The 25,917-nt window shown below is 44.5% G+C and overlaps 1 protein-coding gene and 10 non-coding genes across 13 annotated transcripts; 1 reads left to right on the plus strand and 10 right to left on the minus strand.

Moving 5' to 3' along the window:
• The first annotated feature begins 59 nt into the window (after positions 1-59).
• gtf2h5 (general transcription factor IIH, polypeptide 5) lies at positions 60-2,143 on the plus strand. Of its 3 annotated transcripts, none has more exons than XM_056294892.1 (3): positions 60-122; positions 502-586; positions 1,948-2,143. In XM_056294892.1, exons 2-3 carry the CDS (start codon positions 552-554, stop codon positions 2,126-2,128), a joined length of 216 nt encoding a protein of 71 aa, XP_056150867.1. In that variant the 5' UTR covers positions 60-122; positions 502-551; the 3' UTR covers positions 2,129-2,143. The 3 variants fall into 3 exon arrangements, with proteins under 3 accessions (XP_056150867.1, XP_056150869.1, XP_056150868.1); XM_056294894.1 differs by having other exon boundaries at positions 77-111; XM_056294893.1 differs by lacking the exon at positions 60-122 and adding an exon at positions 215-381.
• Positions 2,144-4,274: 2,131 nt separating this feature from the next.
• Positions 4,275-4,466, minus strand: LOC130125782 (U2 spliceosomal RNA). The gene has a single exon (XR_008811628.1). It is a non-coding gene; the product is annotated as a U2 spliceosomal RNA (small nuclear RNA).
• Positions 4,467-6,508: 2,042 nt separating this feature from the next.
• LOC130125719 (U2 spliceosomal RNA) lies at positions 6,509-6,700 on the minus strand. Its single transcript, XR_008811567.1, has one exon. It is a non-coding gene; the product is annotated as a U2 spliceosomal RNA (small nuclear RNA).
• A 2,045-nt stretch (positions 6,701-8,745) lies between these two features.
• Positions 8,746-8,937, minus strand: LOC130125741 (U2 spliceosomal RNA). Its single transcript, XR_008811588.1, has one exon. It is a non-coding gene; the product is annotated as a U2 spliceosomal RNA (small nuclear RNA).
• A 2,045-nt stretch (positions 8,938-10,982) lies between these two features.
• Positions 10,983-11,174, minus strand: LOC130125742 (U2 spliceosomal RNA). Its single transcript, XR_008811589.1, has one exon. It is a non-coding gene; the product is annotated as a U2 spliceosomal RNA (small nuclear RNA).
• A 2,015-nt stretch (positions 11,175-13,189) lies between these two features.
• On the minus strand, positions 13,190-13,381 carry LOC130125779 (U2 spliceosomal RNA). The gene has a single exon (XR_008811626.1). It is a non-coding gene; the product is annotated as a U2 spliceosomal RNA (small nuclear RNA).
• A 2,045-nt stretch (positions 13,382-15,426) lies between these two features.
• On the minus strand, positions 15,427-15,618 carry LOC130125784 (U2 spliceosomal RNA). Its single transcript, XR_008811630.1, has one exon. It is a non-coding gene; the product is annotated as a U2 spliceosomal RNA (small nuclear RNA).
• Positions 15,619-17,661: 2,043 nt separating this feature from the next.
• On the minus strand, positions 17,662-17,853 carry LOC130125806 (U2 spliceosomal RNA). The gene has a single exon (XR_008811651.1). It is a non-coding gene; the product is annotated as a U2 spliceosomal RNA (small nuclear RNA).
• Positions 17,854-19,861: 2,008 nt separating this feature from the next.
• Positions 19,862-20,053, minus strand: LOC130125712 (U2 spliceosomal RNA). Its single transcript, XR_008811561.1, has one exon. It is a non-coding gene; the product is annotated as a U2 spliceosomal RNA (small nuclear RNA).
• A 2,013-nt stretch (positions 20,054-22,066) lies between these two features.
• Positions 22,067-22,258, minus strand: LOC130125720 (U2 spliceosomal RNA). The gene has a single exon (XR_008811568.1). It is a non-coding gene; the product is annotated as a U2 spliceosomal RNA (small nuclear RNA).
• Positions 22,259-24,303: 2,045 nt separating this feature from the next.
• Positions 24,304-24,495, minus strand: LOC130125721 (U2 spliceosomal RNA). Its single transcript, XR_008811569.1, has one exon. It is a non-coding gene; the product is annotated as a U2 spliceosomal RNA (small nuclear RNA).
• Positions 24,496-25,917: the final 1,422 nt, after the last annotated feature.

Consider the following 25,917-nt stretch of genomic DNA (forward strand, 5'->3'; position numbering starts at 1 on the left):
GATACGCGGAATATTACGCCGCAATATTTTGTCCCCCGGCGCACACCGTCCCTCCTCCTTACACCTCCCACAATGCTTCACTAGCCGCAGGTTTGGCATCCACAACAGCTGGTCGGTCAAAGGTCCGCCTCTTACCATTTCAAGTTGTTTAGTCTTTTCCCTGTATGTTTGTTTGTGATTTTTGGTTCTTGCCTCGCATTGTAGTGTTTGTTATATGTCACAGAAGATAACAGAATAACTGGCGTCCTTAATATGTTTTGGTCTCGGCGCCACCAACCAAGCTAGTTTAGCATTTAGCTTCAGTTGACAAGTATCGCTGCTGCAGCCTACAAGACGTGAAGGAAAGAGGAGCTTATTCCAGGCATTTTAATCACTTTTGATGTGTGTTTGTTTCCCTTTAATGTTGTAATACTTTGGTCGCAACTAATTTAGAGCTGCATCGTCACAACTTGAGCATTCCGTGCCATGTAAGCTAGTGTCTCACAGCTAATTGTGCTGCAGGTGTTGGATCCAGAAGATCTTGGCTTGCCAACTTTTCCACGACTAACAACATGGTCAACGTACTTAAAGGGGTTCTTGTTGAATGGTAAGAACGCTGCTGCTGATCGACCTACTTGTATTACAGCGAAAGTCTGTGAAGTCCCTGGAGGCAGGACTGTGCCACTAGAAACAGCTCAGAAAAATAGCTAAACCGCTTTCAACGCGGACCATGTTTGATTTTCGGAATCCTTCTTGGCTTTTCCATCCAGCTTTTGTTTTTTGTTAACGTAAAAATTCACATATTATACTGATTCTTTGTGGCTCTTATGTATTGTAGAACATCCATTGCACGTAGTCCGTCTTGGGAGAGAGATCCCCCTGTTGCTCTCCCTGAGGTTTCTTCCTATTTTTTCTCCCTGTTAAAGGGTGGTTTTTTTTTTTAGTTTTTTTTTTAGGTAGCTGTTCCTTATCCGATGCGAGGGTCTAAGGACAGTAAAAACCCTTGAGGCAAATTTGTATTTTGTGATATTGGGTTATACAAATAAAATGGACTTGACTTATTTTCCAATTTACCACGGCACATTACTAGATAAAATTATCCCTTGCGGTAGGGCTGGGCAAGAATGATTAAGACAAATCACAATATTTTGGACTGAATACCTACAATACTTATAACGGGACGATATTTTGGGGATGAGTTTTGTTGCTTTCATAAGCTATTTATACACAAGAAAATTTAGAAATTATCGTTAGTAATGTGGATATGATCAAGCAGGTAGAGGCATTCATTCTTTTTCCAACAGATAAATCAGCCTAATCACTTTACAAAATTTTATCAATGCAGCCTTTATGACCAGGGAATAAAAGCATTTAAGTTATATTGCAATACTACGATGACCAAAACCCAGACAATGCCTTGTCTAAAATGTCTTACTGCTTGCTGTGAACTATGCTCGCACACTCCAGAACAGCTAGAGTAAGCAGTTATAGGGTAATCATCTACATACCAATTTAATGTCATAATAGTTACTTTCCCAAGGAGGAAATTTCTCTCATCTTGTCATGAATCTCAACGATAAGCTAAAAGGATGGCTGACGATCTTGTTTATAGTCAGCACAAGAGTTCACAAACTATTGTAGGCTAGCATGGCTGCTGTCCATATATACCAACTACACTGAAGTGAAAATACAAACTTTTAGGTTCTTCAAAGTCCAACATGGTAATGTATCTTCCCAAAGCCTCAACTATGCCATTCTTAAGTTTTTGCCATGCAAGATTACCCCCCTGGTCTATTTGAGGAATCTTTATTAGTTGTCACAACATGTTAAACTGCTTTTATAGTTGTGAACCCCCAAGATTTAGATGTCTTTAATAAAATGTTCTTGGTACAAGTGCTTAACTCAGATAATTGTATGTTCAATTCTTGTTTCCCCTTCTGGCCTCTTTCCACTCAATGGCATTAACAGTGATCCTGCGATGAAACAATTCCTACTTTACCTGGATGAGACCTCTGCCCTGGGCAAAAAATTCATTATCCAGGACCTTGATGACACGCATGTCTTCATTCTGGCAGAGGTGGTTCAGATTCTCCAGGAGAGAGTTGGCGAGTTAATGGACATGAATTCATTTCCCATTACCCAGAAATAAAAGTTCCTCAAATGACGTTTTGCTCATGGACTCTGAACTACTTTAGAATTGATTTCTTTTTTTAACTTGAACATGGTTTACATTGTTTTTATTGCGGACTGACACCAAGCATTGTTTTTCTTGTTGGTTTAGATGATTTGAGTAAAAAAGGCTTGGAACATAGCTTTGTAAAATATTAATTAAGATTTTATCTGACCACCAAGTTGATGTATAAATGTGTGCCTTCAATTACTTGCGTTTGATTTTGTTCAGATTTTATGTGTAGTTTATTTTTTTTCCTTTTGGAGTCTATGTAAATGTTAAGTGCATAGTATAATTGGCTGGTGTCACGGAACACAAAATCATTCTCAGTCTTGGTGTTCTTCACAGTTACTTGGTCCATTTATAGTCAGAGTTTGAGCAAACTTCATGACTGTAGAGACCTTGAAAACCATTTAAAACTTTGCATAGATTACCATACATTTCTTCAACTATTTCAAGGGATCGACACATTGCGGTCTTTAAAGATACACAAATAAGCTGTAAAACACCCCTGGAGCTGGGTGGGATTAAGTGTTTGTCAGGGGAGACTTTATTAGAGTGGATGCTTGCCCAAATGGGTCTCAACACGACCTCCTCCATTAGAGGGGTGTCTAACCAGTGAGTCAACCTGTTCCTGAAATATCCTTCTAAAAGATTAATTGAAATGAACATACTCAAGGCAAAGGTGCTAAGGACATGGCATTAGCAAGAAGCTTGGAAGATAGTGGAACAGACGGTTGACATCTCAAACTGCAGTGGATACATAAGCATACAAGGGGAAAAAATGTTAAGCTGCTTATTATAATTACACCTTGGCTTTGGCTTTTTTTTCTGACTACTTCAATTACTTCGTCAAAGTGAAAATCGAACGCATCTAAATCCCCAAAAGGTCATGGAAAATAGTTTTGATGTATCCTTTGCATCTGAGGCTTCTACACAAGCTTGCTTATGTCAACTCAATGATTTCAGGCTGCCTTCCAAAGGTTATTGTAGGCTACGTCTTACAGTCTCATGCCAGCTTGTCGCTGTATGAACCCCATATCAATTGCTACGTTAACATCAAATCCTTTCTAAAAATGTAAGGCCAACACATTCAAATTGGATATACAGACCAAGTCACACTCACAGTTAACATACCTCAGAAGTGCTAGAACCAATGTCTGGCTACTCACTGCAGCAAGTTTAAAAATTAAGTTTATGTTTACGTGTTAGCTGCAAGTATTTTATTTTTTTTGTATTTTATTGGGCTGCAACTAAACTTGGTCTGGCACAAAACTTTGTGACTTCAGCAAGGGATGCTGTCAGTATGACATACAACATTAAAACCTTGAATAATTCTTCAGGAACTTGTTTATTTTCCTCAAGATGTAACTCACACCACGTAGTGGTTATTAACAAACATATAAAATGTGGGGGAAATAGTGTCAGGCTGCGAAACTGTAATACGAATGTTATACAAGACAAGACTATAGTTAACTAAAAAAACCATAAGCTATACTAAAGAGAAAATTATGACAGAGCAAAAATTAAAATGTCTGCTCCAATTTCATGTGTGCATGGCTCTGAGCATTAAGATCGTAACGCGTCAATAAAAAAAGGGATAACGGTCCTTATTCACTTCTCAACCTGATTCTCTGACGGCATTGGCGAAGTGCACCATTTCCTGGAGATAATGAAATACCAGACTATAACAAGTAATACGATAACTCGCTGTGTGACCGTAACTTTGTATTTGTATAGTAACGCTTCACTGACACAAAGAAAAGCGAAAAAATCCGACTTACTTAAAGCGTAAGAGGTCAGTCCACGTTGTTTAACTATAGCTTGAAACGTTCGAATACGGTTGGAAAGGACAGTATGAATACACAAGTGAATGGATTACACATGTATCCGCAAAGGAAATGAACCACTACTTGAGTGCCGGGAGATATGTTATTAGCGCGACGTGACCTCGCCACGACTGATAATATTCTTAATAATAGTCAAACTCCCGGCGTACATACTTGGCTATCGTCAAATAAGATGACATAGATCCGTCTGAACACAAGTAAAGTGTCGTGCAGACAATGATCGACCGGATTGTGACAGTAACTGAAGAAACATATCTTAATATTCAATACAACGAAAGGAGTGCACCGTTCCTAGAAGTAATGCAATACCAGGTCGATGCGTGGGGTGGACGGAGCAAGCCCCGATTCCATATCCCTGTTGCAAAAATCAATTTAATATATGGTCCCCGGAATAGAGGACGTATCAGATATTAAACTGATAAGAACAGATACTACACTTGATCTTAGCCAAAAGGCCGAGAAGCGATACTGGTGTGAAGGTGAGCTGCGACCCGCACTCGCGTACATATAAATACCATCGACGGGTCCACCACAAACCACATGCCGCTCATTGTTCTACAACGAAAGTTCTTGCATACTGCAAATAAGTAAGATGTATACAAGTCTTATCGCTCACTTAATGTACAAAAACAAAGGGATTAAAAAGAAGACGTCGGCTATCTTTAGTCACGCGGTGCCACTGCAGCCAATGGGAAATGATTAAAAATGACGTGATAAAGTCAGTCCATTTAAGAAGGACGGATGCGATTAACATGCTCCCGTTTTCTACTGTGGCACAACCGCATGATGCATACAAACAGAATCGTTGAATGAAATGACACGGATTTCTAACTGCTCCCGCTAGGGGTCGCCACAGCGGATCACCAATTTCAGACTTGTCCTGTCCTCTGCATCTTGCTCTGGCACACCAGCCACCTGCATGTCCTCTCTCACCACATCCATAAACCTACTCTCTGGCGTCCCTCTTTTCCTCTTGCCTGGCAACTCCATATTCAGCACCCTTCTCCCAAAATACCCAGCATTTCCCCTCCACACTCGTCCAAACCATCTCAATCCTGGCTCTCTCGCTTGCTTTGTCTCCAAACCGACCAACGTGAGCTGTCCCTCTAATATACTCTTTCCTAATCCTGTGCTTCTTCGTCAATCATAATGAAAACTTTAGCATCTTCAACTCTGCCAGTCCAGCTCCGTCTCCTGTCTTTTCATCAGTGTCACTGTCTCCAAACAGTATAACATAGCTGGTCTTACAACCATCTTGTAACGCTTCCCTTTAACTCTTGCTGGAACCCTTCTGTCACAAAAAACTCCTCACACTCTTCTCCACCCACTCCACCCTGCCTGCACTCTCGTCTTCTCCCCTCTTCTACACTCCCCGTTACTTTGGAAAGTCGACCCCATGTATTTAAACTCATACGCCTTCATCGCCTCTATTCCTTGCATCCTAACCATTCCACTCGTCTTCCCTTTCATATGTATTCCGTCTTGTGCCTTCTGACGTTCATTCCTCGTCTTTCCAGTGCATACCGCCACCTCTACAGGCTCTCCTCAACCTGCACCCTACTCTCGCTACACATCACAATGTCATCTGCAAACATCATAGTCCACGGAGACTCCTGCTGATCTCGCCCGTCAACCTGTCCATCGCCATTGCAAACAAGAAAGTGCACAGAGCCGGTCCTTGATGTAATGCCACCTCCACCTTGAACCCATCTGTCATTCCGAACGCACAACTCACCGCTGTTAGTCTTCCCTACCCACATACCCTGCGCCACTCCTATATAGGTTGCTGCAACTCCCGACTCCCGACTTCTTGATGCAATACCAAGCCTCCTCTCTCGGCACCCTGTCATATGCTTTCTGTAAACGATGCAACTCCTTCTGGTGTCTTTTTAAATTGTTTAGATCTGGGCTTTAAAATATTTTTTTTGACAATATTGCGGATATTTTGCTGTCCAGTCTCTCTGTGTGCATTCTTTAAAACTTCTTACTGTGAGTGTCACATTTCTGGCAATACAGTAATACATGGTCCACTGTTTCTTCCTCTCGAAAATAGTCCCACTTTCCATTATTATGCTTTCCAAACACATAGAGCTAAGTGTTTAGACCAGTATGAGCATTCTTTAATCTTACCACTCTTCTGCTCTTGTATTTCATCGTCCAGACCTGCAATCCCACGTAAGAGGTCAGTCCACGTTGTTTAACTATAGCTTGAAACGTTCGAATACGGTTGGAAAGGACATTATGAATACACAAGTAAATGGATTACACATGTATCCGCAAAGGAAATGAACCACTACTTGAGTGCCGGGAGATATGTTATTAGCGCGACGTGACCTCGCCACGACTGATAATATTCTTAATAATAGTCAAACTCCCGGCGTACATACTTGGCTATCGTCAAAGAAGATGACAAAGATCCGTCTGAACACAAGTAGAGTGTCGTGCAGACAATGCTCGGCCGGATTGTGACAGTAACTGAAGAATCATATCTTAATATTCAATACAACGAAAGGAGTGCACCGTTCCTGGAAGTACTGCAATACCAGGTCGATGCGTGGAGTGGACGGAGCAAGCCCCGATTCGATATCCCTGTTGCAAAAATCAATTTAATATATGGTCCCCGGAATAGGGGACGTATCAGATATTAAACTGATAAGAACAGATACTACACTTGATCTTAGCCAAAAGGCCGAGAAGCGATACTGGTGTGAAGGTGAGCTGCGAGCCGCACTCGCGTACATATAAATACCATCGACGGGTCCACCACAAACCACATGCCGCTCATTGTTCTACAACGAAAGTTCTTGCATACTGCAAATAAGTAAGATGTATACAAGTCTTATCGCTCACTTAATGTACAAAAACAAAGGGATTAAAAAGAAGACGTCGGCTATCTTTAGTCACGCGGTGCCACTGCAGCCAATGGGAAATGATTAAAAATGACGTGATAAAGTCAGTCCATTTAAGAAGGACGGATGCGATTAACATGCTCCCGTTTTCTACTGTGGCACAACCGCATGATGCATACAAACAGAATCGTTGAATGAAATGACAGGGATTTCTAACTGCTCCCGCTAGGGGTCGCCACAGCGGATCACCAATTTCATACTTGTCCTGTCCGCTGCATCTTGCTCTGGCACACCAGCCACCTGCATGTCCTCTCTCACCACATCCATAAACCTACTCTCTGGCGTTCCTCTTTTCCTCTTGCCTGGCAACTCCATATTCAGCACCCTTCTCCCAAAATACCCAGCATTTCCCCTCCACACTCGTCCAAACCATCTCAATCCTGGCTCTCTCGCTTGCTTTGTCTCCAAACCGACCAACGTGAGCTGTCCCTCTAATATACTCTTTCCTAATCCTGTGCTTCTTCGTCAATCATAATGAAAACTTTAGCATCTTCAACTCTGCCAGTCCAGCTCCGTCTCCTGTCTTTTCATCAGTGTCACTGTCTCCAAACCGTATAACATAGCTGGTCTTACAACCATCTTGTAACGCTTCCCTTTAACTCTTGCTGGAACCCTTCTGTCACAAAAAACTCCTCACACTCTTCTCCACCCACTCCACCCTGCCTGCACTCTCGTCTTCTCCCCTCTTCTACACTCCCCGTTACTTTGGAAAGTCGACCCCAAGTATTTAAACTCATACGCCTTCATCGCCTCTATTCCTTGCATCCTAACCATTCCACTCGTCTTCCCTTTCATATGTATTCCGTCTTGTGCCTTCTGACGTTCATTCCTCGTCTTTCCAGTGCATACCGCCACCTCTACAGGCTCTCCTCAACCTGCACCCTACTCTCGCTAGACATCACAATGTCATCTGCAAACATCATAGTCCACGGAGACTCCTGCTGATCTCGCCCGTCAACCTGTCCATCGCCATTGCAAACAAGAAAGTGCACAGAGCCGGTCCTTGATGTAATGCCACCTCCACCTTGAACCCATCTGTCATTCCGAACGCACAACTCACCGCTGTTAGTCTTCCCTACCCACATACCCTGCGCCACTCCTATATAGGTTGCTGCAACTCCCGACTCCCGACTTCTTGATGCAATACCAAGCCTCCTCTCTCGGCACCCTGTCATATGCTTTCTGTAAACGATGCAACTCCTTCTGGTGTCTTTTTAAATTGTTTAGATCTGGACTTTAAAAGAATTTTCTTTTTGACAATATTGCGGATGTTTTGCTGTCCAGTCTCTCTGTGTGCATTCTTTAAAACTTCTTACTGTGAGTGTCACATTTCTGGCAATACAGTAATACATGGTCCACTGTTTCTTCCTCTCGAAAATAGTCCCACTTTCCATTATTATGCTTTCCAAACACATAGAGCTAAGTGTTTAGACCAGTATGAGCATTCTTTAATCTTACCACTCTTCTGCTCTTGTATTTCATCGTCCAGACCTGCAATCCCACGTAAGAGGTCAGTCCACGTTGTTTAACTATAGCTTGAAACGTTCGAATACGGTTGGAAAGGACATTATGAATACACAAGTAAATGGATTACACATGTATCCGCAAAGGAAATGAACCACTACTTGAGTGCCGGGAGATATGTTATTAGCGCGACGTGACCTCGCCACGACTGATAATATTCTTAATAATAGTCAAACTCCCGGCGTACATACTTGGCTATCGTCAAAGAAGATGACATATATCCGTCTGAACACAAGTAGAGTGTCGTGCAGACAATGATCGACCCGATTGAGACAGCAACTGAAGAAACATATCTTAATATTCAATACAACGAAAGGAGTGCACCGTTCCTGGAAGTACTGCAATACCATGTCGATGCGTGGAATGGACGGAGCAAGCCCCAATTCCATATCCCTATTGCAAAAATCAATTTAATATATGGTCCCCGGAATAGGGGACGTATCAGATATTAAACTGATAAGAACAGATACTACACTTGATCTTAGCCAAAAGGCCGAGAAGCGTTACTGGTGTGAAGGTGAGCTGCGAGCCGCACTCGCGTACATATAAATACCATCGACGGGTCCACCACAAACCACATGCCGCTCATTGTTCTACAACGAAAGTTCTTGCATACTGCAAATAAGTAAGATGTATACAAGTCTTATCGCTCACTTAATGTACAAAAACAAAGGGATTAAAAAGAAGACGTCGGCTATCTTTAGTCACGCGGTGCCACTGCAGCCAATGGGAAATGATTAAAAATGACGTGATAAAGTCAGTCCATTTAAGAAGGACGGATGCGATTAACATGCTCCCGTTTTCTACTGTGGCACAACCGCATGATGCATACAAACAGAATCGTTGAATGAAATGACAGGGATTTCTAACTGCTCCCGCTAGGGGTCGCCACAGCGGATCACCAATTTCATACTTGTCCTGTCCGCTGCATCTTGCTCTGGCACACCAGCCACCTGCATGTCCTCTCTCACCACATCCATAAACCTACTCTCTGGCGTTCCTCTTTTCCTCTTGCCTGGCAACTCCATATTCAGCACCCTTCTCCCAAAATACCCAGCATTTCCCCTCCACACTCGTCCAAACCATCTCAATCCTGGCTCTCTCGCTTGCTTTGTCTCCAAACCGACCAACGTGAGCTGTCCCTCTAATATACTCTTTCCTAATCCTGTGCTTCTTCGTCAATCATAATGAAAACTTTAGCATCTTCAACTCTGCCAGTCCAGCTCCGTCTCCTGTCTTTTCATCAGTGTCACTGTCTCCAAACCGTATAACATAGCTGGTCTTACAACCATCTTGTAACGCTTCCCTTTAACTCTTGCTGGAACCCTTCTGTCACAAAAAACTCCTCACACTCTTCTCCACCCACTCCACCCTGCCTGCACTCTCGTCTTCTCCCCTCTTCTACACTCCCCGTTACTTTGGAAAGTCGACCCCAAGTATTTAAACTCATACGCCTTCATCGCCTCTATTCCTTGCATCCTAACCATTCCACTCGTCTTCCCTTTCATATGTATTCCGTCTTGTGCCTTCTGACGTTCATTCCTCGTCTTTCCAGTGCATACCGCCACCTCTACAGGCTCTCCTCAACCTGCACCCTACTCTCGCTAGACATCACAATGTCATCTGCAAACATCATAGTCCACGGAGACTCCTGCTGATCTCGCCCGTCAACCTGTCCATCGCCATTGCAAACAAGAAAGTGCACAGAGCCGGTCCTTGATGTAATGCCACCTCCACCTTGAACCCATCTGTCATTCCGAACGCACAACTCACCGCTGTTAGTCTTCCCTACCCACATACCCTGCGCCACTCCTATATAGGTTGCTGCAACTCCCGACTCCCGACTTCTTGATGCAATACCAAGCCTCCTCTCTCGGCACCCTGTCATATGCTTTCTGTAAACGATGCAACTCCTTCTGGTGTCTTTTTAAATTGTTTAGATCTGGACTTTAAAAGAATTTTCTTTTTGACAATATTGCGGATGTTTTGCTGTCCAGTCTCTCTGTGTGCATTCTTTAAAACTTCTTACTGTGAGTGTCACATTTCTGGCAATACAGTAATACATGGTCCACTGTTTCTTCCTCTCGAAAATAGTCCCACTTTCCATTATTATGCTTTCCAAACACATAGAGCTAAGTGTTTAGACCAGTATGAGCATTCTTTAATCTTACCACTCTTCTGCTCTTGTATTTCATCGTCCAGACCTGCAATCCCACGTAAGAGGTCAGTCCACGTTGTTTAACTATAGCTTGAAACGTTCGAATACGGTTGGAAAGGACATTATGAATACACAAGTAAATGGATTACACATGTATCCGCAAAGGAAATGAACCACTACTTGAGTGCCGGGAGATATGTTATTAGCGCGACGTGACCTCGCCACGACTGATAATATTCTTAATAATAGTCAAACTCCCGGCGTACATACTTGGCTATCGTCAAAGAAGATGACATATATCCGTCTGAACACAAGTAGAGTGTCGTGCAGACAATGATCGACCCGATTGAGACAGCAACTGAAGAAACATATCTTAATATTCAATACAACGAAAGGAGTGCACCGTTCCTGGAAGTACTGCAATACCATGTCGATGCGTGGAATGGACGGAGCAAGCCCCAATTCCATATCCCTATTGCAAAAATCAATTTAATATATGGTCCCCGGAATAGGGGACGTATCAGATATTAAACTGATAAGAACAGATACTACACTTGATCTTAGCCAAAAGGCCGAGAAGCGTTACTGGTGTGAAGGTGAGCTGCGAGCCGCACTCGCGTACATATAAATACCATCGACGGGTCCACCACAAACCACATGCCGCTCATTGTTCTACAACGAAAGTTCTTGCATACTGCAAATAAGTAAGATGTATACAAGTCTTATCGCTCACTTAATGTACAAAAACAAAGGGATTAAAAAGAAGACGTCGGCTATCTTTAGTCACGCGGTGCCACTGCAGCCAATGGGAAATGATTAAAAATGACGTGATAAAGTCAGTCCATTTAAGAAGGACGGATGCGATTAACATGCTCCCGTTTTCTACTGTGGCACAACCGCATGATGCATACAAACAGAATCGTTGAATGAAATGACAGGGATTTCTAACTGCTCCCGCTAGGGGTCGCCACAGCGGATCACCAATTTCATACTTGTCCTGTCCGCTGCATCTTGCTCTGGCACACCAGCCACCTGCATGTCCTCTCTCACCACATCCATAAACCTACTCTCTGGCGTTCCTCTTTTCCTCTTGCCTGGCAACTCCATATTCAGCGCCCTTCTCCCAAAATACCCAGCATTTCCCCTCCACACTCGTCCAAACCATCTCAATCCTGGCTCTCTCGCTTGCTTTGTCTCCAAACCGACCAACGTGAGCTGTCCCTCTAATATACTCTTTCCTAATCCTGTGCTTCTTCGTCAATCATAATGAAAACTTTAGCATCTTCAACTCTGCCAGTCCAGCTCCGTCTCCAAACCGTATAACATAGCTGGTCTTACAACCATCTTGTAACGCTTCCCTTTAACTCTTGCTGGAACCCTTCTGTCACAAAAAACTCCTCACACTCTTCTCCACCCACTCCACCCTGCCTGCACTCTCGTCTTCTCCCCTCTTCTACACTCCCCGTTACTTTGGAAAGTCGACCCCAAGTATTTAAACTCATACGCCTTCATCGCCTCTATTCCTTGCATCCTAACCATTCCACTCGTCTTCCCTTTCATATGTATTCCGTCTTGTGCCTTCTGACGTTCATTCCTCGTCTTTCCAGTGCATACCGCCACCTCTACAGGCTCTCCTCAACCTGCACCCTAATCTCGCTAGACATCACAATGTCATCTGCAAACACCATAGTCCACGGAGACTCCTGCTGATCTCGCCCGTCAACCTGTCCATCGCCATTGCAAACAAGAAAGTGCACAGAGCCGGTCCTTGATGTAATGCCACCTCCACCTTGAACCCATCTGTCATTCCGAACGCACAACTCACCGCTGTTAGTCTTCCCTACCCACATACCCTGCGCCACTCCCATATAGCTTGCTGCAACTCCCGACTCCCGACTTCTTGATGCAATACCAAGCCTCCTCTCTCGGCACCCTGTCATATGCTTTCTGTAAACGATGCAACTCCTTCTGGTGTCTTTTTAAATTGTTTAGATCTGGACTTTAAAAGAATTTTTTTGACAATATTGCGGATATTTTGCTGTCCAGTCTCTCTGTGTGCATTCTTTAAAACTTCTTACTGTGAGTGTCACATTTCTGGCAATACAGTAATACATGGTCCACTGTTTCTTCCTCTCGAAAATAGTCCCACTTTCCATTATTATGCTTTCCAAACACATAGAGCTAAGTGTTTAGACCAGTATGAGCATTCTTTAATCTTACCACTCTTCTGCTCTTGTATTTCATCGTCCAGACCTGCAATCCCACGTAAGAGGTCAGTCCACGTTGTTTAACTATAGCTTGAAACGTTCGAATACGGTTGGAAAGGACAGTATGAATACACAAGTAAATGGATTACACATGTATCCGCAAAGGAAATGAACCACTACTTGAGTGCCGGGAGATATGTTATTAGCGCGACGTGACCTCGCCACGACTGATAATATTCTTAATAATAGTCAAACTCCCGGCGTACATACTTGGCTATCGTCAAAGAAGATGACATATATCCGTCTGAACACAAGTAGAGTGTCGTGCAGACAATGATCGACCCGATTGAGACAGTAACTGAAGAAACATATCTTAATATTCAATACAACGAAAGGAGTGCACCGTTCCTGGAAGTACTGCAATACCATGTCGATGCGTGGAGTGGACGGAGCAAGCCCCGATTCCATATCCCTGTTGCAAAAATCAATTTAATATATGGTCCCCGGAATAGGGGACGTATCAGATATTAAACTGATAAGAACAGATACTTCACTTGATCTTAGCCAAAAGGCCGAGAAGCGATACTGGTGTGAAGGTGAGCTGCGAGCCGCACTCGCGTACATATAAATACCATCGACGGGTCCACCACAAACCACATGCCGCTCATTGTTCTACAACGAAAGTTCTTGCATACTGCAAATAAGTAAGATGTATACAAGTCTTATCGCTCACTTAATGTACAAAAACAAAGGGATTAAAAAGAAGACGTCGGCTATCTTCAGTCACGCGGTGCCACTGCAGCCAATGGGAAATGATTAAAAATGACGTGATAAAGTCAGTCCATTTAAGAAGGACGGATGCGATTAACATGCTCCCGTTTTCTACTGTGGCACAACCGCATGATGCATACAAACAGAATCGTTGAATGAAATGACAGGGATTTCTAACTGCTCCCGCTAGGGGTCGCCACAGCGGATCACCAATTTCATACTTGTCCTGTCCGCTGCATCTTGCTCTGGCACACCAGCCACCTGCATGTCCTCTCTCACCACATCCATAAACCTACTCTCTGGCGTTCCTCTTTTCCTCTTGCCTGGCAACTCCATATTCAGCACCCTTCTCCCAAAATACCCAGCATTTCCCCTCCACACTCGTCCAAACCATCTCAATCCTGGCTCTCTCGCTTGCTTTGTCTCCAAACCGACCAACGTGAGCTGTCCCTCTAATATACTCTTTCCTAATCCTGTGCTTCTTCGTCAATCATAATGAAAACTTTAGCATCTTCAACTCTGCCAGTCCAGCTCCGTCTCCTGTCTTTTCATCAGTGTCACTGTCTCCAAACCGTATAACATAGCTGGTCTTACAACCATCTTGTAACGCTTCCCTTTAACTCTTGCTGGAACCCTTCTGTCACAAAAAACTCCTCACACTCTTCTCCACCCACTCCACCCTGCCTGCACTCTCGTCTTCTCCCCTCTTCTACACTCCCCGTTACTTTGGAAAGTCGACCCCAAGTATTTAAACTCATACGCCTTCATCGCCTCTATTCCTTGCATCCTAACCATTCCACTCGTCTTCCCTTTCATATGTATTCCGTCTTGTGCCTTCTGACGTTCATTCCTCGTCTTTCCAGTGCATACCGCCACCTCTACAGGCTCTCCTCAACCTGCACCCTACTCTCGCTAGACATCACAATGTCATCTGCAAACATCATAGTCCACGGAGACTCCTGCTGATCTCGCCCGTCAACCTGTCCATCGCCATTGCAAACAAGAAAGTGCACAGAGCCGGTCCTTGATGTAATGCCACCTCCACCTTGAACCCATCTGTCATTCCGAACGCACAACTCACCGCTGTTAGTCTTCCCTACCCACATACCCTGCGCCACTCCTATATAGGTTGCTGCAACTCCCGACTCCCGACTTCTTGATGCAATACCAAGCCTCCTCTCTCGGCACCCTGTCATATGCTTTCTGTAAACGATGCAACTCCTTCTGGTGTCTTTTTAAATTGTTTAGATCTGGACTTTAAAAGAATTTTCTTTTTGACAATATTGCGGATGTTTTGCTGTCCAGTCTCTCTGTGTGCATTCTTTAAAACTTCTTACTGTGACTGTCACATTTCTGGCAATACAGTAATACATGGTCCACTGTTTCTTCCTCTCGAAAATAGTCCCACTTTCCATTATTATGCTTTCCAAACACATAGAGCTAAGTGTTTAGACCAGTATGAGCATTCTTTAATCTTACCACTCTTCTGCTCTTGTATTTCATCGTCCAGACCTGCAATCCCACGTAAGAGGTCAGTCCACGTTGTTTAACTATAGCTTGAAACGTTCGAATACGGTTGGAAAGGACAGTATGAATACACAAGTGAATGGATTACACATGTATCCGCAAAGGAAATGAACCACTACTTGAGTGCCGGGAGATATGTTATTAGCGCGACGTGACCTCGCCAGGACTGATAATATTCTTAATAATAGTCAAACTCCCGGCGTACATACTTGGCTATCGTCAAAGAAGATGACATATATCCGTCTGAACACAAGTAGATTGACGTGCAGACAATGATCGACCAGATTGAGACAGTAACTGAAGAAACATATCTTAATATTCAATACAACGAAAGGAGTGCACCGTTCCTGGAAGTACTGCAATACCATGTCGATGCGTGGAGTGGACGGAGCAAGCCCCGATTCCATATCCCTGTTGCAAAAATCAATTTAATATATGGTCCCCGGAATAGGGGACGTATCAGATATTAAACTGATAATAACAGATACTACACTTGATCTTAGCCAAAAGGCCGAGAAGCGATACTGGTGTGAAGGTGAGCTGCGAGCCGGACTCGCGTACATATAAATACCATCGACGGGTCCACCACAAACCACATGCCGCTCATTGTTCTACAACGAAAGTTCTTGCATACTGCAAATAAGTAAGATGTATACAAGTCTTATCGCTCACTTAATGTACAAAAACAAAGGGATTAAAAAGAAGACGTCGGCTATCTTTAGTCACGCGGTGCCACTGCAGCCAATGGGAAATGATTAAAAATGACGTGATAAAGTCAGTCCATTTAAGAAGGACGGATGCGATTAACATGCTCCCGTTTTCTACTGTGGCACAACCGCATGATGCATACAAACAGAATCGTTGAATGAAATGACAGGGATTTCTAACTGCTCCCGCTAGGGGTCGCCACAGCGGATCACCAATTTCATACTTGTCCTGTCCGCTGCATCTTGCTCTGGCACACCAGCCACCTGCATGTCCTCTCTCACCACATCCATAAACCTACTCTCTGGCGTTCCTCTTTTCCTCTTGCCTGGCAACTCCATATTCAGCACCCTTCTCCCAAAATACCCAGCATTTCCCCTCCACACTCGTCCAAACCATCTCAATCCTGGCTCTCTCGCTTGCTTTGTCTCCAAACCGACCAACGTGAGCTGTCCCTCTAATATACTCTTTCCTAATCCTGTGCTTCTTCGTCAATCATAATGAAAACTTTAGCATCTTCAACTCTGCCAGTCCAGCTCCGTCTCCTGTCTTTTCATCAGTGTCACTGTCTCCAAACCGTATAACATAGCTGGTCTTACAACCATCTTGTAACGCTTCCCTTTAACTCTTGCTGGAACCCTTCTGTCACAAAAAACTCCTCACACTCTTCTCCACCCACTCCACCCTGCCTGCACTCTCGTCTTCTCCCCTCTTCTACACTCCCCGTTACTTTGGAAAGTCGACCCCAAGTATTTAAACTCATACGCCTTCATCGCCTCTATTCCTTGCATCCTAACCATTCCACTCGTCTTCCCTTTCATATGTATTCCGTCTTGTGCCTTCTGACGTTCATTCCTCGTCTTTCCAGTGCATACCGCCACCTCTACAGGCTCTCCTCAACCTGCACCCTACTCTCGCTAGACATCACAATGTCATCTGCAAACATCATAGTCCACGGAGACTCCTGCTGATCTCGCCCGTCAACCTGTCCATCGCCATTGCAAACAAGAAAGTGCACAGAGCCGGTCCTTGATGTAATGCCACCTCCACCTTGAACCCATCTGTCATTCCGAACGCACAACTCACCGCTGTTATTCTTCCCTACCCACATACCCTGCGCCACTCCTATATAGGTTGCTGCAACTCCCGACTCCCGACTTCTTGATGCAATACCAAGCCTCCTCTCTCGGCACCCTGTCATATGCTTTCTGTAAACGATGCAACTCCTTCTGGTGTCTTTTTAAATTGTTTAGATCTGGACGTTAAAAGAATTTTTTTTTGACAATATTGCGGATATTTTGCTGTCCAGTCTCTCTGTGTGCATTCTTTAAAACTTCTTACTGTGAGTGTCACATTTCTGGCAATACAGTAATACATGGTCCACTGTTTCTTCCTCTCGAAAATAGTCCCACTTTCCATTATTATGCTTTCCAAACACATAGAGCTAAGTGTTTAGACCAGTATGAGCATTCCTTAATCTTACCACTCTTCTGCTCTTGTATTTCATCGTCCAGACCTGCAATCCCACGTAAGAGGTCAGTCCACGTTGTTTAACTATAGCTTGAAACGTTCGAATACGGTTGGAAAGGACAGTATGAATACACAAGTGAATGGATTACACATGTATCCGCAAAAGAAATGAACCACTACTTGAGTGCCGGGAGATATGTTATTAGCGCGACGTGACCTCGCCACGACTGATAATATTCTTAATAATAGTCAAACTCCCGGCGTACATACTTGGCTATCGTCAAAGAAGATGACATATATCCGTCTGAACACAAGTAGAGTGTCGTGCAGACAATGATCGACCGATTGAGACAGTAACTGAAGAAACATATCTTAATATTCAATACAACGAAAGGAGTGCACCGTTCCTGGAAGTACTGCAATACCAGGTCGATGCGTGGAGTGGACGGAGCAAGCCCCGATTCCATATCGCTGTTGCAAAAATCAATTTAATATATGGTCCCCGGAATAGGGGACGTATCAGATATTAAACTGATAAGAACAGATACTACACTTGATTTTAGCCAAAAGGCCGAGAAGCGATACTGGTGTGAAGGTGAGCTGCGAGCCGCACTCGCGTACATATAAATACCATCGACGGGTCCACCACAAACCACATGCCGCTCATTGTTCTACAACGAAAGTTCTTGCATACTGCAAATAAGTAAGATGTATACAAGTCTTATCGCTCACTTAATGTACAAAAACAAAGGGATTAAAAAGAAGACGTCGGCTATCTTTAGTCACGCGGTGCCACTGCAGCCAATGGGAAATGATTAAAAATGACGTGATAAAGTCAGTCCATTTAAGAAGGACGGATGCGATTAACATGCTCCCGTTTTCTACTGTGGCACAACCGCATGATGCATACAAACAGAATCGTTGAATGAAATGACAGGGATTTCTAACTGCTCCCGCTAGGGGTCGCCACAGCGGATCACCAATTTCATACTTGTCCTGTCCGCTGCATCTTGCTCTGGCACACCAGCCACCTGCATTTCCTCTCTCACCACATCCATAAACCTACTCTCTGGCGTTCCTCTTTTCCTCTTGCCTGGCAACTCCATATTCAGCATCCTTCTCCCAAAATACCCAGCATTTCCCCTCCACACTCGTCCAAACCATCTCAATCCTGGCTCTCTCGCTTGCTTTGTCTCCAAACCGACCAACGTGAGCTGTCCCTCTAATATACTCTTTCCTAATCCTGTGCTTCTTCGTCAATCATAATGAAAACTTTAGCATCTTCAACTCTGCCAGTCCAGCTCCGTCTCCAAACCGTATAACATAGCTGGTCTTACAACCATCTTGTAACGCTTCCCTTTAACTCTTGCTGGAACCCTTCTGTCACAAAAAACTCCTCACACTCTTCTCCACCCACTCCACCCTGCCTGCACTCTCGTCTTCTCCCCTCTTCTACACTCCCCGTTACTTTGGAAAGTCGACCCCAAGTATTTAAACTCATACGCCTTCATCGCCTCTATTCCTTGCATCCTAACCATTCCACTCGTCTTCCCTTTCATATGTATTCCGTCTTGTGCCTTCTGACGTTCATTCCTCGTCTTTCCAGTGCATACCGCCACCTCTACAGGCTCTCCTCAACCTGCACCCTAATCTCGCTAGACATCACAATGTCATCTGCAAACACCATAGTCCACGGAGACTCCTGCTGATCTCGCCCGTCAACCTGTCCATCGCCATTGCAAACAAGAAAGTGCACAGAGCCGGTCCTTGATGTAATGCCACCTCCACCTTGAACCCATCTGTCATTCCGAACGCACAACTCACCGCTGTTAGTCTTCCCTACCCACATACCCTGCGCCACTCCCATATAGCTTGCTGCAACTCCCGACTTCTTGATGCAATACCAAGCCTCCTCTCTCGGCACCCTGTCATATGCTTTCTGTAAACGATGCAACTCCTTCTGGTGTCTTTTTAAATTGTTTAGATCTGGACTTTAAAAGAATTTTTTTTGACAATATTGCGGATATTTTGCTGTCCAGTCTCTCTGTGTGCATTCTTTAAAACTTCTTACTGTGAGTGTCACATTTCTGGCAATACAGTAATACATGGTCCACTGTTTCTTCCTCTCGAAATAGTCCCACTTTCCATTATTATGCTTTCCAAACACATAGAGCTAAGTGTTTAGACCAGTATGAGCATTCTTTAATCTTACCACTCTTCTGCTCTTGTATTTCATCGTCCAGACCTGCAATCCCACGTAAGAGGTCAGTCCACGTTGTTTAACTATAGCTTGAAACGTTCGAATACGGTTGGAAAGGACAGTATGAATACACAAGTAAATGGATTACACATGTATCCGCAAAGGAAATGAACCACTACTTGAGTGCCGGGAGATATGTTATTAGCGCGACGTGACCTCGCCACGACTGATAATATTCTTAATAATAGTCAAAGTCCCGGCGTACATACTTGGCTATCGTCAAAGAAGATGACATATATCCGTCTGAACACAAGTAGAGTGTCGTGCAGACAATGATCGACCCGATTGAGACAGTAACTGAAGAAACATATCTTAATATTCAATACAACGAAAGGAGTGCACCGTTCCTGGAAGTACTGCAATACCATGTCGATGCGTGGAGTGGACGGAGCAAGCCCCGATTCCATATCCCTGTTGCAAAAATCAATTTAATATATGGTCCCCGAAATAGGGGACGTATCAGATATTAAACTGATAAGAACAGATACTACACTTGATCTTAGCCAAAAGGCCGAGAAGCGATACTGGTGTGAAGGTGAGCTGCGAGCCGCACTCGCGTACATATAAATACCATCGACGGGTCCACCACAAACCACATGCCGCTCATTGTTCTACAACGAAAGTTCTTGCATACTGCAAATAAGTAAGATGTATACAAGTCTTATCGCTCACTTAATGTACAAAAACAAAGGGATTAAAAAGAAGACGTCGGCTATCTTTAGTCACGCGGTGCCACTGCAGCCAATGGGAAATGATTAAAAATGACGTGACAAAGTCAGTCCATTTAAGAAGGACGGATGCGATTAACATGCTCCCGTTTTCTACTGTGGCACAACCGCATGATGCATACAAACAGAATCGTTGAATGAAATGACAGGGATTTCTAACTGCTCCCGCTAGGGGTCGCCACAGCGGATCACCAATTTCATACTTGTCCTGTCCGCTGCATCTTGCTCTGGCACACCAGCCACCTGCATGTCCTCTCTCACCACATCCATAAACCTACTCTCTGGCGTTCCTCTTTTCCTCTTGCCTGGCAACTCCATATTCAGCACCCTTCTCCCAAAATACCCAGCATTTCCCCTCCACACTCGTCCAGACCATCTCAATCCTGGCTCTCTCGCTTGCTTTGTCTCCAAACCGACCAACGTGAGCTGTCCCTCTAATATACTCTTTCCTAATCCTGTGCTTCTTCGTCAATCATAATGAAAACTTTAGCATCTTCAACTCTGCCAGTCCAGCTCCGTCTCCAAACCGTATAACATAGCTGGTCTTACAACCATCTTGTAACGCTTCCCTTTAACTCTTGCTGGAACCCTTCTGTCACAAAAAACTCCTCACACTCTTCTCCACCCACTCCACCCTGCCTGCACTCTCGTCTTCTCCCCTCTTCTACACTCCCCGTTACTTTGGAAAGTCGACCCCAAGTATTTAAACTCATACGCCGTCATCGCCTCTATTCCTTGCATCCTAACCATTCCACTCGTCTTCCCTTTCATATGTATTCCGTCTTGTGCCTTCTGACGTTCATTCCTCGTCTTTCCAGTGCATACCGCCACCTCTACAGGCTCTCCTCAACCTGCACCCTAATCTCGCTAGACATCACAATGTCATCTGCAAACACCATAGTCCACGGAGACTCCTGCTGATCTCGCCCGTCAACCTGTCCATCGCCATTGCAAACAAGAAAGTGCACAGAGCCGGTCCTTGATGTAATGCCACCTCCACCTTGAACCCATCTGTCATTCCGAACGCACAACTCACCGCTGTTAGTCTTCCCTACCCACATACCCTGCGCCACTCCCATATAGCTTGCTGCAACTCCCGACTCCCGACTTCTTGATGCAATACCAAGCCTCCTCTCTCGGCACCCTGTCATATGCTTTCTGTAAACGATGCAACTCCTTCTGGTGTCTTTTTAAATTGTTTAGATCTGGACTTTAAAAGAATTTTTTTTGACAATATTGCGGATATTTTGCTGTCCAGTCTCTCTGTGTGCATTCTTTAAAACTTCTTACTGTGAGTGTCACATTTCTGGCAATACAGTAATACATGGTCCACTGTTTCTTCCTCTCGAAATAGTCCCACTTTCCATTATTATGCTTTCCAAACACATAGAGCTAAGTGTTTAGACCAGTATGAGCATTCTTTAATCTTACCACTCTTCTGCTCTTGTATTTCATCGTCCAGACCTGCAATCCCACGTAAGAGGTCAGTCCACGTTGTTTAACTATAGCTTGAAACGTTCGAATACGGTTGGAAAGGACAGTATGAATACACAAGTAAATGGATTACACATGTATCCGCAAAGGAAATGAACCACTACTTGAGTGCCGGGAGATATGTTATTAGCACGACGTGACCTCGCCACGACTGATAATATTCTTAATAATAGTCAAAGTCCCGGCGTACATACTTGGCTATCGTCAAAGAAGATGACGAATCCGTCTGAACACAAGTAGAGTGTCGTGCAGACAATGCTCGGCCGGATTGTGAGAGTAACTGAAGAATCATATCTTAATATTCAATACAACGAAAGGAGTGCACCGTTCCTGGAAGTACTGCAATACCATGTCGATGCGTGGAGTGGACGGAGCAAGCCCCGATTCCATATCCCTGTTGCAAAAATCAATTTAATATATGGTCCCCGGAATAGGGGACGTATCAGATATTAAACTGATAAGAACAGATACTACACTTGATCTTAGCCAAAAGGCCGAGAAGCGATACTGGTGTGAAGGTGAGCTGCGAGCCGCACTCGCGTACATATAAATACCATCGACGGGTCCACCACAAACCACATGCCGCTCATTGTTCTACAACGAAAGTTCTTGCATACTGCAAATAAGTAAGATGTATACAAGTCTTATCGCTCACTTAATGTACAAAAACAAAGGGATTAAAAAGAAGACGTCGGCTATCTTTAGTCACGCGGTGCCACTGCAGCCAATGGGAAATGATTAAAAATGACGTGATAAAGTCAGTCCATTTAAGAAGGACGGATGCGATTAACATGCTCCCGTTTTCTACTGTGGCACAACCGCATGATGCATACAAACAGAATCGTTGAATGAAATGACAGGGATTTCTAACTGCTCCCGCTAGGGGTCGCCACAGCGGATCACCAATTTCATACTTGTCCTGTCCGCTGCATCTTGCTCTGGCACACCAGCCACCTGCATGTCCTCTCTCACCACATCCATAAACCTACTCTCTGGCGTTCCTCTTTTCCTCTTGCCTGGCAACTCCATATTCAGCACCCTTCTCCCAAAATACCCAGCATTTCCCCTCCACACTCGTCCAAACCATCTCAATCCTGGCTCTCTCGCTTGCTTTGTCTCCAAACCGACCAACGTGAGCTGTCCCTCTAATATACTCTTTCCTAATCCTGTGCTTCTTCGTCAATCATAATGAAAACTTTAGCATCTTCAACTCTGCCAGTCCAGCTCCGTCTCCTGTCTTTTCATCAGTGTCACTGTCTCCAAACCGTATAACATAGCTGGTCTTACAACCATCTTGTAACGCTTCCCTTTAACTCTTGCTGGAACCCTTCTGTCACAAAAAACTCCTCACACTCTTCTCCACCCACTCCACCCTGCCTGCACTCTCGTCTTCTCCCCTCTTCTACACTCCCCGTTACTTTGGAAAGTCGACCCCAAGTATTTAAACTCATACGCCTTCATCGCCTCTATTCCTTGCATCCTAACCATTCCACTCGTCTTCCCTTTCATATGTATTCCGTCTTGTGCCTTCTGACGTTCATTCCTCGTCTTTCCAGTGCATACCGCCACCTCTACAGGCTCTCCTCAACCTGCACCCTACTCTCGCTACACATCACAATGTCATCTGCAAACATCATAGTCCACGGAGACTCCTGCTGATCTCGCCCGTCAACCTGTCCATCGCCATTGCAAACAAGAAAGTGCACAGAGCCGGTCCTTGATGTAATGCCACCTCCACCTTGAACCCATCTGTCATTCCGAACGCACAACTCACCGCTGTTAGTCTTCCCTACCCACATACCCTGCGCCACTCCTATATAGGTTGCTGCAACTCCCGACTCCCGACTTCTTGATGCAATACCAAGCCTCCTCTCTCGGCACCCTGTCATATGCTTTCTGTAAACGATGCAACTCCTTCTGGTGTCTTTTTAAATTGTTTAGATCTGGACTTTAAAAGAATTTTCTTTTTGACAATATTGCGGATGTTTTGCTGTCCAGTCTCTCTGTGTGCATTCTTTAAAACTTCTTACTGTGAGTGTCACATTTCTGGCAATACAGTAATACATGGTCCACTGTTTCTTCCTCTCGAAAATAGTCCCACTTTCCATTATTATGCTTTCCAAACACATAGAGCTAAGTGTTTAGACCAGTATGAGCATTCTTTAATCTTACCACTCTTCTGCTCTTGTATTTCTTCGTCCAGACCTGCAATCCCACGTAAGAGGTCAGTCCACGTTGTTTAACTATAGCTTGAAACGTTCGAATACGGTTGGAAAGGACAGTATGAATACACAAGTGAATGGATTACACATGTATCCGCAAAGGAAATGAACCACTACTTGAGTGCCGGGAGATATGTTATTAGCGCGACGTGACCTCGCCACGACTGATAATATTCTTAATAATAGTCAAACTCCCGGCGTACATACTTGGCTATCGTCAAAGAAGATGACATATATCCGTCTGAACACAAGTAGATTGTCGTGCAGACAATGATCGACCAGATTGAGACAGTAACTGAAGAAACATATCTTAATATTCAATACAACGAAAGGAGTGCACCGTTCCTGGAAGTACTGCAATACCATGTCGATGCGTGGAGTGGACGGAGCAAGCCCCGATTCCATATCCCTGTTGCAAAAATCAATTTAATATATGGTCCCCGGAATAGGGGACGTATCAGATATTAAACTGATAAGAACAGATACTACACTTGATCTTAGCCAAAAGGCCGAGAAGCGATACTGGTGTGAAGGTGAGCTGCGAGCCGCACTCGCGTACATATAAATACCATCGACGGGTCCACCACAAACCACATGCCGCTCATTGTTCTACAACGAAAGTTCTTGCATACTGCAAATAAGTAAGATGTATACAAGTCTTATCGCTCACTTAATGTACAAAAACAAAGGGATTAAAAAGAAGACGTCGGCTATCTTTAGTCACGCGGTGCCACTGCAGCCAATGGGAAATGATTAAAAATGACGTGATAAAGTCAGTCCATTTAAGAAGGACGGATGCGATTAACATGCTCCCGTTTTCTACTGTGGCACAACCGCATGATGCATACAAACAGAATCGTTGAATGAAATGACAGGGATTTCTAACTGCTCCCGCTAGGGGTCGCCACAGCGGATCACCAATTTCATACTTGTCCTGTCCGCTGCATCTTGCTCTGGCACACCAGCCACCTGCATGTCCTCTCTCACCACATCCATAAACCTACTCTCTGGCGTTCCTCTTTTCCTCTTGCCTGGCAACTCCATATTCAGCACCCTTCTCCCAAAATACCCAGCATTTCCCCTCCACACTCGTCCAAACCATCTCAATCCTGGCTCTCTCGCTTGCTTTGTCTCCAAACCGACCAACGTGAGCTGTCCCTCTAATATACTCTTTCCTAATCCTGTGCTTCTTCGTCAATCATAATGAAAACTTTAGCATCTTCAACTCTGCCAGTCCAGCTCCGTCTCCTGTCTTTTCATCAGTGTCACTGTCTCCAAACCGTATAACATAGCTGGTCTTACAACCATCTTGTAACGCTTCCCTTTAACTCTTGCTGGAACCCTTCTGTCACAAAAAACTCCTCACACTCTTCTCCACCCACTCCACCCTGCCTGCACTCTCGTCTTCTCCCCTCTTCTACACTCCCCGTTACTTTGGAAAGTCGACCCCAAGTATTTAAACTCATACGCCTTCATCGCCTCTATTCCTTGCATCCTAACCATTCCACTCGTCTTCCCTTTCATATGTATTCCGTCTTGTGCCTTCTGACGTTCATTCCTCGTCTTTCCAGTGCATACCGCCACCTCTACAGGCTCTCCTCAACCTGCACCCTACTCTCGCTACACATCACAATGTCATCTGCAAACATCATAGTCCACGGAGACTCCTGCTGATCTCGCCCGTCAACCTGTCCATCGCCATTGCAAACAAGAAAGTGCACAGAGCCGGTCCTTGATGTAATGCCACCTCCACCTTGAACCCATCTGTCATTCCGAACGCACAACTCACCGCTGTTAGTCTTCCCTACCCACATACCCTGCGCCACTCCCATATAGCTTGCTGCAACTCCCGACTCCCGACTTCTTGATGCAATACCAAGCCTCCTCTCTCGGCACCCTGTCATATGCTTTCTGTAAACGATGCAACTCCTTCTGGTGTCTTT

The sequence above is a fragment of the Lampris incognitus genome, chromosome 15, assembly GCF_029633865.1.
Source record: "Lampris incognitus isolate fLamInc1 chromosome 15, fLamInc1.hap2, whole genome shotgun sequence".
In the NCBI taxonomy this organism is placed as follows: domain Eukaryota; kingdom Metazoa; phylum Chordata; class Actinopteri; order Lampriformes; family Lampridae; genus Lampris; species Lampris incognitus.

Coding starts and splice junctions, on each gene's coding strand:
- gtf2h5 (XM_056294892.1), top strand. CDS start 552: ATGGTCAACGTACTTAAAGGGGTTCTTGTTGAATG. Junction 587..1,947: donor AAAGGGGTTCTTGTTGAATG/GTAAGAACGCTG, acceptor TGGCATTAACAG/TGATCCTGCGATGAAACAAT.